We start from the raw sequence: 13,948 nt of genomic DNA on the forward strand, positions 1-13,948 counted from the left end.
AAATTATATGTGTGTGTGTGTGTAACAAAGAAGCAGATGGACTTTTAGGCTTCTACTTAAATCCTGTCTCAGTACAAGAACAGTTTGTTCTAGTAATGTGGCATTGTATGATGCTCACCCTCCTGACATGATCACTGAAGACAAAGTGGGTACATAAGCAAATGTGAAGAATGCTGATGGTGCTTGGCTATCAAAAGATATAGCATCTGGGTCTTAAAGGCTTGTAATTAAGCAAGCGGTCATCTAACAGGGAAGCCTCAAAGTCCACATGGAAGAAGCACAACAGCCTGTGTGATCACGAGGTGTTGATGGGAAGAGGTATCAGAAGTCCCAAAGCATACAACCAACTTAATGTGAAGGGTTGTGGATACAATACAGACCCAAAACCCACCTGCAGGGTAATTGGACAGTCCCTCTCAGAAGGGTCACACAGACAGGATGATAAATCCAGGGTGCAGTATGGCACTGATGAACCACATAATTATCCTCTAGTTCTTTAATATTTCCTCCCCTTACTATTAAGGCTGTTATTTGTTTTACCTCATTAATCATGTTAGATTTGCGTAGATTCATTTGTATATTTAAGATTGTTTAGTACTTGAAAGTCGAGAGAGTTAGTAGCAAGAGTAATGGTTCCTTGAGGGTATGGGAAGAGGGGGTAGGGAAAGGGCAGAATGAGGAGCTGATAGTATTGATTATTGTATAACTGCATGCAACAGGATTGAACACCAGAATTGTACGTAAATTGTATTGTATTGTATATATTGGATTGTGAAAGCTGTGGCAAGAAAGCTATTATAATAATAATAATTCTTTGTACAGGAAAAAATTACAAACCTAATATGAATCTGTAGTTTACTTTTACCATTTTCTTGGAAATGAACTTTCTTCAGAAGACATACACTGAGACAAAGATATTCTTGGCTTTTTTCAGAAGGTTTCTTATCAACATGTCCCAAACTGGCAGGAATGCAGTCAAGTCTTAAGAAGTCTCTGAAGTGCCAGATGCCGTTTCTATTACCTGCTCACTGCTCCATGTGCAAAAGAGGCAGGATTTGGCCAGCTCTGGTGAAATGCTTACTATTGTTCAGCTCCGGAACTTTTAACACAATAAGGCCTTCTTCAAGCTTGGCATCCTGTTTTCATGATTATTCCCATAATGATTTACCAGGTTGCTTCTCAGGAAGATTTTTGAAATAGTTCACCATTTTATAAGCTTTGTAGCTGGTTAAAAGCTTTTGAAAAAGTGTATTTTCAGTAACCTAGTGTTTATGGGGGGACACTTTTGCATGGATTTCTCAAGTTTTATAGTGCAGAGGAAGAAAACATCATCCTTGTAAGCATAAATATTTCTGGATCATCTGCTCTGCAAACTTAACCTCCCCACTCCCATTCATGTGTTTTAGAAGATAAATGTAGTAGACTGGGTTTAGCTTATCAAAGAAATACTAAAATCTATGTGCACATGTCAAAGGAAAAGTAACTAATTTGAAATGTCAGAGGAAAAATGTTGGCTAAGACATAATTATCATCACATGAGACTGTCCTTCAGCCAAAGTGAGCTAATGTAGAAAACACTCAAATTTCCAAAACAATTAGTGATATAAAAGAGATAATTCTACAATTTTTGGAGATTTTTTTTCACCCTGAAAAACTATTAATATAATGAATGCTATGATAAGATTTATTTTAAAACATTGATTTGGGACTGAAATTTTAGGAAGAATTAATATTTTAAAAGTTGGTACTAAGTAAAATCTACTCCTTGTATGTTAACAAATATAACCCAGAAAAGGCATTAACCTTTTTAAAAGAATCTTCTACACACATGTAACTATTGATTTGTCGATTGTAACAAGTTGTTAATAGCAGGAGAGAAAGTGTGCAGGGCGAGTGAAAGCATCTGGGAACTTTAACATGAAATTTTCAACATTTTTCTGTAAGCTAGGAAATAAAGTCTATATGGGAAAAAAAGGAGTATGCTAATATTTAAGAATATAGACCCTGTCCTATAAAGTCACTATGAATCAGCACCAACTTGCTGGCCGTGGGTTTGGTTTCATTTTGGAGGCTATAGATTCTATAGGAAGTCCTGGTAGTGCTATGGGTTGCTCTAAGGTCTGCTAACCGAACGGATGGTGGGGGCAAAATGAGGCAGTAAGTAAAACTTACAGCCTTGGAAATCTTTTGTAGCAGTTCTACTCAGTCCTGGAGGGTCACTATGAGTTGAAATAGCATAGAAGGCAGTGGATTTTAGAGTTCGTATAAAAATGTAGAAGATTCAGAAAGATTGGACACATGTACACAAATACAAGGGTGTGTATGGTTAATTTTAAAACATCGTCATCTCACTTCCTGTGCTTTGGGAACTATTTCCTAGGGTTTCTATGGACACACAATCAATTTAAATTTACATTGTCAAATCAATACTTGATGTATCCACTCGAAGAGCTTCAAGATTTCACAGAGAAACTTATTTCAGATGAAAGGAATTCATATGTGCTACAGAGTCCTAATTTACCTTTGGAAGGCCTTATATTGGTTGTGATGTGTTGTTACAGATCGTGAGTTAAATGTGAACATTTCCATTCACTACCTTTTCATTGGGCTTGGGGCTTGAGTCAGCTCTCTCTGGCCACAAACAAGCTGTGTTGACATACAGTAGGTCTGCTCCCAAGAACTCTGGCTTCCATTCCGAAGAAACATCTATTGTTTGTTCAGCAGCAAAGCACAAAAGATGCTCTAAAATACTGAGAATTAATCACTGGTGAACCAGAAAACAGGGTGCCAGTGTCGAGGACCACTTTCTATTTATATTATTCAATCTCTCCCTCCCTCCCTCCTTCCCCACCTCTCTCAAACACACACACACACACACACACACACACACACATTTGGTTATAAGATTTCAGTTCAAGAAGAGCAGGAATGTAGATTTCAAGATTGGTTGGAGGAATCGAGTCTTCACTATCTGAAAAGAAACACCACACAACCAATATTTGTTTTTCCTTCGTAAGCTTAGTATTCTGAAGTTTCCCTTAGTTTCTCTGGTATTCGTGAGTCCCAAAGATCTACTTCCAGAGAACAAATTTCCTTGTATTCTATCTGGGATGAGTAATGATAAACGTGCTGCGGAGTTGTCCAGAAAAAGGAGCTTATGCTTTCCACTGAAATCCATGAGAATGGGAACTCAATAATATTGCCTTGTTTTTCTGGGTCTTGCAACCTTTCTACCTTTAGTAGGGTGCAGCCATACTATGCTTGGATTGCTCTTGGCTGGGGAAAACTATTAGAATTTTCCTTTTCTGACGGTTTCCATGTTCCACGGGTTCACAAATCTTACTGTGTACTCAAGTATAGACAGAGTATTAAAGCTTCCAGAAACTAGAGCTTTCTTCATAACTCCTGAGTTCTACCCTTTGAGTTCAATACTTTTATTTATAGTACATCTTAGTCGAGTTCTTATTTCTGAAAAACTGATAAACTCTGTAAATCATTCATCACAGAAATGGACCGAGTGGGCTATTCAGAGGACAAGTTAGTATCTTAGCTTCTGTTTTGTTTTTTTTCTCTCTCCCCCTTATTTTGGTCTCAAAAATTTTTAAGTGTATTTTTAAATTGAAAAGTTTTCTCCAAAATCTTAGTGTTCTTTTTATTACTGTCTGTGGCTGGCACAGAAAGGCTATAGAAAGGTAAATCCATATCACTGAAAACTATGTCCTGGAGAGGCCTGGGGGGCCACCCCCAATCCCAACTACGTGGACACCTGCCCCTCCCCCCAGAAGAATTTATTTCAGAGGACAGCACTGAATCTGCTGCTCTGGGAGAGACACATGTCTGATCAGAGCACAGGGGAGCAAATGAAGGCGGAGGAAAAGAAAGTGGAGCACATCCTAGCCCACCAAGCCCTGAGGACGATATTCCCGCTCAGAGCAGCCAATCCACAGAGAAGACCACATGGCCTGCTCCACTGTGAGACACGTCATCCCTCACTGACCCATAGACCTACAGGGGACAACACTGGAGACACAGTGTGGGAACTGCGCTCTATCTGATCCCACCACACCGAGGCAAAACTCTAGGGCGTGGAAGAGAACAGCAAGGGGAACAGAGCAATACCAAAAATAGACTTTGGGGCCAGGGCCTGGTGCCCCAACAGACTGGACTGGAAAACACTCCTAAAGGCCAACAAACAGTCCTTGAACTAACTACAAGCTTTTCTTTCTTGTTGTGTTTTGTTATTTGTCATTGGTTTGTTGTTGTTTTATTTTGGTGCTTGGTTTTTCTCTGGCTTGTTTTTGTACATGTTGTTATCTCCACAGGTCTGTCTAAATAAGGCCGAATGAACAATCTGGAGGAGAAAACAACGGACCGACATTTCCGGGGGGACATGGGAGAGGGGGAAGTGGGTAGAAAGGTAGTGGTGTTAACAAACTCAGGGGCAAGGGAACAACAAGTGATCCAAATTGGTGGTGAGGAGGGTGTAGGAGACCTGGTAGGGCATGAACAAGGGTAATGTAAGTGAGAGGAATTACTATAACCCAAATTAAGGCTGAGCGTGATAGTGGGACAAGAGGAAAGTCAAAGGAAATAGAGGAAAGAACTAGGAGGCAAAGGGCATTTATAGAGATCTAAATTAAGGCATGTACATATATAAATATATTTATATATGAGGATGGCGAAACAGACGTATGTGCATGTATTTATAGTTTTAGTATTAAGGTATCAGATGGACATTGAATCTCCACTCAAGTACTCCCTCAACGCAAGAATACTTTGTTCTATTAAACTGGCATTCTATGATGCTCACCTTCCCTGAGGCGATCACTGAAGACAAAGCAGGTGCATAAGCAAATGTGGTGAAGAAAGCTGATGGTGACCCGCTATCAAAATATATAGCATCTGGGGTAATAAAGCCTTGAAGGTTTTTTGTCATATCTTGCACTTGCAAACAAGCGGCCATCTAGCTCAGAAGCAACAAAGCTCACATGGAAGAAGCACACCAGCCTGTGTGATCACGAGGTGCCGAAGGGATCAGTTATCAGGCATAAAATAATAAAAAAATCATATCATTGTGTGCTCATCAGGCATTATCAGAACAAAAAATCATATCATTTTGAATGAGGTGGGGAGTGTGGAGGGAGACCCAAAGCCCATTTGTAGGCCACTCGACATCCCCTTATAGAAGGGTCTCGGGGAGGAGACGAGCCAATCAGTGTGCGATGTAGCAACGATGAAACACAACTTTCCTCTAGTTCCTAATTGCTTCCGCCCACCCACTATCATGATCCCAATTATACCTTACAAATCTGGCTAGAACAGAGGATGTACACTGGCACAGATAGGAAGTGGAAACACAGGGAATCCAGGGCAGATGACCCCTTCAGGACCAGTGTTGAGAGTGGCAATACTGGGAGGGTAAAGGGAGGGTAGGGTTGGAAAGGGTGAACCCATTACAAGGATCTCCATATAACCTCCTCTCTGGGGGATGGACAACAGAAAAGTGGGTGAAGGGGGATGTCGGACAGTGCAAGATATGACAAAATAATAATTTAGAAATTATCAAGGGTTCATGAGGGAGTGGGGAGCAGGGAGGGAGGGGGCATGAGGAGCTGATGCTGGGGGGCTTAAGTAGAGAGGAAATGTTTTGAGACTGATGAGGGCAATGAATGTACAAATGTGCTTTACACAATTGATGTATATATGGATTGTGATAAGAGTTGTATGAGTCCCTAATAAAATGATTTAAAAAAGAAAGAAAGAAAACTATGTCCTTTCTTTCCTCTTTTCTTTCCCCCGTCTTTGTTTTTGATGCCCTTGGCAACTTTGAGAAAGACTGGCTAGGTATTTTATAGAATGTCCCTCAATTTGCGTTTGTCTGATTTCTTTCTCATTATTAGACTGAGCTATGTGTTTTTGGAAGAAAGCCCACAGTGGTAAATGGTCATTCGTGGTTAAGCATGCTACATCAAGGATACATATCACTAATATGATTAACCCCTGAGGATGTTAACTTTCATCACTGAGCTTGAGGTGTTTTTCAGATTAGAATCAATAGTTCTTGAAAACCATTAAAACCTTTTCCTGACACATTAGCTATAAGGAAATGAATGAGAATTGAGCTTTCGGTATTTTCTTACTGCTAATGTAAGACTGATACAAATTTCTAAGTACTTAGACAAAAATAATTTCAGTTGTTGTTAAGAACATCTTATCTTTTTCATGTGTTGTAGGTGGGAATGAGATCCAGAAACCAAGGTAGTGAGAGTTCATCCAACGGGCATATCTCCTGCCCCAAGTCCTCAGTCAGCAGCAATGCTGATGATAAAAGTCTTTCAGAAAATGCTAAAAAGAAGAATAAATCAAACAGAAAGGAGGAGGATGTCCTGGCCTCAGGAACTGTCAAACGACACCTGAAACCATCTGGAGAAAGTGAACGCAAGAATAAGAAGTCTCTGGAATTATCTAAAGAAGACCTCATCCAGCTCCTCAGTATAATGGAGGGGGAATTGCAGGTAGAGTAACATTTCCTCAATCATTGTTTTTCTAGATTCTAAACTCTAAAAGGACTATGTGCCTGTATTTCCTATTGGATTGTGGACTTCACAGAGAAAGGGACGATGTCTTTCTTATTCATTTTCAAATTCCTAGAGCATGGAACGTGTTTATACTGAATAAAGATTTATTGAATGAATGAAGGAATGAATGGTGCTGATTCCAACTTCAAGCTTCTATAGAAGCAAACAGCTTCTTCGTTATATGACTGTGGTAATAATGTAATACAAGTACCGACACTTAAGGGTCAGTGAAAAAAAAAAGATCTTGAATGATCTAGATTGACATGTGTCAGCAGCCATGCGCTTAAACAGCAATGGGGAGGCTGGCACAGGACGCGGTGCTTTGTTCTGCTGCACGTTTGGTTGCTGTGAGTCAGAGCCAAGTTGGCGGCACCTAACAGCACAACCAAAACTCAATAGGTCTTCAGTTATCTAATTTAGCTATTCACTGTGGTTGAATATGTGTAATTATCTATCATTATAATGGAAATTTTAGGTCCATTATTACTTTTTTTTTTCAGGAGGCATCTGAGAAAGAAGTGTGTGCATCATATGTTTAGATATAAAAAGTTTATAAATATAGACATGTGAAATATATGTATCATAAATATGTATATACATAAAGCGAGTGGGAGGAGGTGTGTGTGAAATTAGTCTTGCTCTTTGGCTCTTTGCTCACTTTTTCATAACCTTTAGTCTTCAATTTTCTATTACTTCACAAAGTTGAGATACATACAAATAAGCAAAGCATTGCATTGTGAAGAACCTATACATTCACAGAGTATTTTTGAGTCTCTTTATCTCATTAGAACATGCATATTATTACCTGGAAGTAGGAAAATGCTTTTGTTTGTGTGTGTGAGAAAACGACTATTAGTCTATCAATGAGAAAACTGAGGTGCAGAAAACTTAGTGTGTCTAAGTCTCAAAGCAGATTGGCTGGAACTAAACAAAGCCAAGGTCTCTGATTTTTGGTTTAGTGTTCTTTCCCCTGTTCCCCTGGTTAAGCACTCAACTGCTAACTGAAAGGTTGGTAGTTTGAATCCATCCAGTGGCTCCGCAGGAAAAAGACCTGTTAATTTACTCCTGTAAAGATTCTACCCTAGAAAACCCTATGGGGCATTTCTATTCTGTCATGTGGGGGCTGACTTGACTGCATCTAAAAATAACTACAAGCTCTTTCCATTGCCAGCCCCCACCATCTTTGTCTCTGTCATGAGCCAGGCCCCCTTGGTGCGGCCATGTAAGGATTCAGGGAGATGTTGGAATTCTTCAGAGTCTCTGATCCAAGAACAATTGTATTTCTGGAGGTTGTGGTGCACCAACTTTGAGTGTGTGTGTGTGTGTGTGTGTGTGTGTAGAAGATGAGTTAAGAGTGGAATTGCTGTTTTCTTTCTATTTTTGCTAGGTTGTTAGCTTGCATGAACTCCTAAAGGAATAGGAACAATTGCATGAAATGAAACCTTTGTTGGCACCCTGCTGCTGTCGGCTTTACAGAGGTTATTTGCCACTGACCCTAAACTAGGTTGGGCCAGCCTGCTCTGTTCTCATCAGTATGGGCACACAGATAAGGAAACCCCTCCCTGGAAACTAGAGAAATATAAAGCAGCCAAAACTCCGTCTAGAAAAACAAACAAATATGACTGAATTTGCCATTTATGACCTTAGAAAAATGACATTCATGTTTCACATCAAGAGATGAAATTTTCCAGAGTGCCACCATTACTAAAAATAGCTCTGCCACTCCCAGTAGTGTAGTTAATGTTTTGTCTATTAATATTTGTTGTGTTAGGAGGCAGAATGCATTATTTAAATTTTTTAAAACTGTCCCCAACCCACAGCTATTGACCTGAGTAGAAGAGATAATAATTGCCTTGGGAACTGTGGTAGTTACATAATCTGTTGCCAATTTGAGCCATATGAGCGAAGGGGTGGAGTTTGCCTGTCAATCAGGTCACACAGCCTGATGACCTCATTTGGAGGTGCTAAGGAGATAAAAAGCTCGCTGGAGGTGGGACACTGGCTCACTCCCTGAGAGACTCTGTACTGACAAGACACATGGAGCTATGCTGATGGCAGCAAGAGCCCTGGACATAGAGAAGCCACGTGGAGACCCCTGCTAGCTCAGAGATGCTTACAACGCCACTGTATCCGCAAGATTTCCCACCCACTGGCCTGTGATCTTCCTGCATTTGGCATCATTGCATGTATTTCGTGAGTCTGAAGAGGAACCTTATAGATTGGTTTTGGACATATGGGCTAATATCAGACTTACGGACTTGATGTGGGCTGGGCTGGGATGTTTTCTCAATATTCAATTGCTCTTGTATATAAAGTTCTTTCCTATACACATATGGATGTCTATGAATTTGTTTCTCTAGTCTACCCAGACTAACACAGGAACATTCACAAAACAATACTGTCAGCTCACTTCTCTCCAGATGTGGTGTGGTGGCTTGTAAAGTTTGTGGCTTTTCTAGATGCTCATTACTACAGAAGGCTGTTAATCATGGTCAAACTGGAAGGTATTCAAGAATACTGTCGCTCTGTTGTTCATGAGGGTACTAGATATGGTTCAAAGGCTAGAAATGCGTAAAGTCAGTGGACACATCCAGTAAATAAAGAAACCAGCCAGCAGTCTCTACTGAAATGCATTTTACTTTCCACTATCATTATAAATACAGGAGAGTCCATTTTTTCACACTATCGATGTATACCTGATAACTATATCTAAGTAAAATTTAAAGATTTTGTACAGGATGAAAAAAGGAATGAAGGACCTGGTATTTTAAGGAATTCCACAGAGAATTCATTTGCAATGTAAGCCATTTCTCACACATGTGTATTTGTAAGTATATATGCTTGAAATGCAGATGTTGTGATATTATTGTTGTTCTGTGCCATAGAGGGAATTCTGACCCACGGTGCTCCACAAAACCAAACCCTGCCAGTTCCTGCACCGTCCTCATAATCCTTATATTTGAGTTTATTAGGATAGGCCCTGTGTCAATCCATCATGCCGAGGGTTGCAATATTAGATTTGTTTGAAATGAGTGTTCCTATGTTTAGAGCTGTGGCTGTAGATATATGTTCTTAAGCTACATACCAGGTATATAACGGCCACATGCCAGGTCTTCCAGTCTAGAGACAAGAAAACACTTCTAGAGCTGGTGTTGGGAAAACCGGCAGGGATATCATTCATGAGGTAAGTGACCTTTAGCTTAGGCCCACATGGCGCCTGACTTGGCACGTACAGAGGATTAGCGAGCGGTCCCTCCGACCTCCAGAAGTCATCAAGATTGGAGGTTCAAATCTGTGTCTGAAAGGTCACAGCCTTGGAAACCGGACAGAATGCAGTTCTATTATTATCTATTTAAGAACATCACACAGTTCCTCCCCCCCACCCCATCATGATCCAAATTCTACCTTGCAAGTCTGGCGAGACCAGAGGATGTGCACTGGTACAGATAGGAACTGGAAACACAGGGAATCCAGGGTGGATGATCCCTTCAGGATCAGTGGTGTGAGTGGCGATACTGGGAGCACAGAGGGAGAGTGGTGGGAAAGGGGGACCCGATTACAAGGATGTACATGTGACCTCCTCCCTGGGGGATGGACAACAGAAAAGTGGTGAAGGGAGACGTCGGACAGGACAAGATATGACAAAATAATAATTTTAAAAATCATTTTATCAGGGGCTCATACAACTCTTATCACAATCCATACATACATCAATTGTGTAAAACGCATTTGTACATTCATTGCCCTCATCATTCTCAAAACATGTCCTCTCCACTTAAACCCCCGGCATTAGGTCCTCATTTTTCCTCTCCTTCCCTGCCAAATTATCAAGGCTCATGAGGGAGGAAGAGCGGGGAGGGAGGGGAAAAAATGAGGACCTGATGCCAGGGGCGTAAGTCGAGAGCAAATGTTTTGAGAATGATGAGGGCAATGAATGTACAAATGTGCTTTACACAATTGATATATGTATGGATTGTCATAAGAGTTGTATGAGCCCCTAATAAAACGATTATAAAAAAAAGAATATCACACAATTTCAGTCCTTTCTTTACAGGTTGCCTAGACAATTTTTTGATGAAGAAAACTGTAGAAAGTTAGTAACTGCTGCGAGCAGATGCCAAGCAGTGGCACCCCTCAATGCTCCATAGACTCCTGCTTTGTGGGGTGAGGGAAAGGTAGGAAGGGGTGTCCTGAAGGCACTGTTAGGGTGTGTGCTTACACGTGCTGGAGGGTGTGTGCTTACAGGTGTTGGAGTCCACCGTGAAAGAGTGTAGTCCAGTCACTTTCCGCCATATCTCTTGGAAAACTCTTCAGCAACCTTACAAAGATTGTTATGGTCTTTAGAGTTTTCTTCTGCGAGGTCCTTCTGCCTGAAGGGTTATTTGGACTGGGGGTCCATCACCAATGCTCTTAGGGACTGGATGACTTGGTCAGTTTGGGTGTCTGGCTTCCAGTTTTTAGGGTTAATTACTGGCAGACAGACCTGCCCCTTCTCATGGATGTCTGAGTAATAAGCAGTATGGGTGGTAAGGTGATCTTTAGCAGTTTGAAAGGGTAATCTGTTAGAAAGTTGATTTCTATTCTGAAGGCCCCCTTATCCTGTGGAGGATTGCTGGGAACACTAGGCTCTTGCCAAGTCAATAAATTAGCTTCATCAACTTGCATGTTACAGATGCTTTTTATTCCACATATGCAGATTTTTTTTTCAAGTGTCTTGGTCAGCCTCCTGCTGGCTGCTGTCTTGTATCTGGTGCTACTGCTGTCCCAGCAAGTGCAGTTCTATCTGCACACATCGGGGTCACCATTAGTCAGAATAGACTCAATGGTGACAAATATGTGATTCAAATGTCCTTATTCTGAAGGTGGTATCCAAGGTTGTATAGAAAATTGGTGCTCATGGCACCTTACGAAGTGGTCTTTTATCTTACAAATTTGAAACCAATACTCAGGTTATTAGACTAGCCTAAGTCACACAGCAATTTAGTTATAATTCGCTCTGAATCCATCTTCAAGTTCAATATTCTTCCCATGATATTATTTAAACTATAAGGATATTCAACACCTTTATATTGATTCTTAGTTTCCAGAATTTATTTGCAGTACACTACATTGTAAACTTGAGGGCCAAAATAATTTTGTAAAAAGATAATACTTTTTAGCTAAGAGAAATTCAGAGAGGTTTCTTTTGCATGAAGATGGTAGAAAGTGACCTAAATTTTGAAGTTTCAAGATCTGAATGCAGAGAGAAAGGGAGGATGGCAGGGACACCACATGGTCCCGTAGATAGGGCACTGCGAAACCACAAGGTCTCTGTATTCACTACTCTATGGTGGTGTGTGCTGGACTTACACAAGGACATGGTGTTGGGGGATAGAGACTGGAAGCAGGGTGACCACAAATGGGCCCGGGATATTGGGGAGTGAGTTAGACCGGGTTGACTAAAGAAACAAATCCAGAGATACTCATTTTTGTGTCAGAGAGAACTTTATATAAAAGGGCAATTGTATGTTGAGAAAATACCGCAGCCCAGTCCAGATCAAATCCATAAGTCTCATATTAGCCCATATGTCCGATACCAATCTATAAAGTCCTCTCTAGACTCACACAGCACATGCAATGATGCCGAATGCAGGAAGACAGGCCGGTGGGTGAAAAGTCTTGTGGATCCAGTGGGGGTATTAGCATCTCCAGAGCTCCAGCTGCCATCAGTGTGGCTCCATGTGGCATGTCAACAGGAAGGACTAACAGAGAGAGTGTGTGTCCTGCCTCCAGGGAGGAAAAGAAGAGTTCCCAGAATTCTCAGGAGAAGGCCATGCCCACACAGAGAGCCCTCATTGGCTATGACCTGGTCGACAGGGTAGACTCAACCCCTTCACTTAAGTTGATAGGAGATTATGTAACTGCCACAGGGCGTTAATGGCAAGAGATGTGCCTGGAGGTGACTTGTGGAAAGAAAGAGATTAAGGATCACACAGGCAGTTCATCCTCAGACTCCCTTTTGTTCTTTCTCATTTTCTCCAAAGCCATAGCCAGCGCTTTGGGCCTAGTGGGGAATTCTGTGTGGCTTTTGAGACAGAAAAGTAGGCTGGCACAACAGCTTCCTGTCGCCTCTGGGATCTCCTGAGGGAGCTCTAAGAATTTGTTCAGCAAACATTTGTTGTTCTTTTGGACATTGCAAAATTTACAGATTTTATTTATTTGTTTATTTTTCCTTTCAGGTAGCTAGTGACCTTTTCACAGGGCTGTTTTAATTAATGGGCATGAATTAGAAATGAAGCTGCCCCTCATAGAGAATTTTGTGTGCTAAGGAGTCTTTCTAGAGCCAGTGATGGCATGCCCCTTGTCTTGGGGAGAGACATCTTCCAGACAATTCTAGGCCACCTCGGCCCTTGGAAGCCTGTCCTCTCAGCACAAGGACCAGTTGGCATTATCTGCAGAGAAGCAACTGGGACACTTTCTATTATTACACTTCTGTCATTGACTGCTGCTTCCATAACAAGTACTTTCTAATAAATCTCTGGGTGAAAAACTGGTTACATATTTCCCAGGGTAAAGGAAAGTAATGAAATAGTACACCATGAGGACCATGATTAATTTCTCCTTGTATTTATCCAAAAATAGCTTGAGAGATTTTAAAGAGGCCAGTTGACTTGGCAGTCCTAAAAACAAGAAAAGTTCAAAGGAAACGATACATCACAAAGCGATAATACAAAATGTTTGGTAAAAGGATAGTCCTGTAAACTTATTCAAGGGCACATATGAATTACTTTACTTGGTGGGAAAACTTAGTCATTTTACATAGTAAACTCTTATCATATTTTCACATAAATATATTTTAGAAAAATCAACCTCAACTATAGTTTCATCATTTATTCCCTTTATGGTTGTAGTTAATTCTCCATTATCTACGCATAAGGAGGCACAGAGAAAGTAGAAAACACAACGAGGTAATGCACTATGACTCCATCTGATATTCACTGGGCTAAGTCACACTGAGAAATCTTTCTTCATTCCGGGTGCCTGGCAGAAGAAGGCATTGTCTTTTATAGATAACTTGTGAAAAGGGCAATATGCCTACGGACTATTAGAAGCTTCTTGATCTACATATTACCTCCTTCCTGGGGAAGGGACAATAGAAAAGTGGGTGAAGGGAGATGTCGGACAGTGTAAGATATGACAAAAAAATAATAATTTATCAATGATCAAGGGTTCATGAGGAAGGGGGAACTGGGAGGGAGGGGAACAAATGAGGAGCTGAAGCCAAGGGCTCAAGTAGAAAGCTTGTTTTGAGAATGATGATGGCAACAAATGTACAAATGTGCTTGACACAATGGATGTATGTATGGATTGTGATAAGAGTTGTATGAGCC

At 40.9% G+C, this 13,948-nt stretch overlaps 1 protein-coding gene and 1 pseudogene across 3 annotated transcripts in view; one reads left to right on the forward strand and one right to left on the reverse strand.

The window, feature by feature from the left end:
- FILIP1 (filamin A interacting protein 1) overlaps window positions 1-13,948 on the forward strand; it is a 242,796-nt gene that overhangs the window by 95,180 nt on the left and 133,668 nt on the right. For all 3 annotated transcript variants that reach the window (XM_004696301.2, XM_045294373.1, XM_045294372.1), the window contains exon 2: window positions 6,234-6,515. In XM_004696301.2, coding sequence (XP_004696358.1) covers window positions 6,240-6,515 — 276 coding nt within the window. In that variant the 5' untranslated portion in view covers window positions 6,234-6,239. The remainder of the gene's footprint in view (window positions 1-6,233; window positions 6,516-13,948) is intronic.
- LOC105978820 overlaps window positions 10,858-13,948 on the reverse strand; it is a 12,134-nt pseudogene continuing 9,043 nt past the window's right edge.

The sequence above is a fragment of the Echinops telfairi genome, unplaced genomic scaffold, assembly GCF_000313985.2.
Source record: "Echinops telfairi isolate 266 unplaced genomic scaffold, ASM31398v2 ScPeMD7_3533;HRSCAF=4204_0, whole genome shotgun sequence".
In the NCBI taxonomy this organism is placed as follows: domain Eukaryota; kingdom Metazoa; phylum Chordata; class Mammalia; order Afrosoricida; family Tenrecidae; genus Echinops; species Echinops telfairi.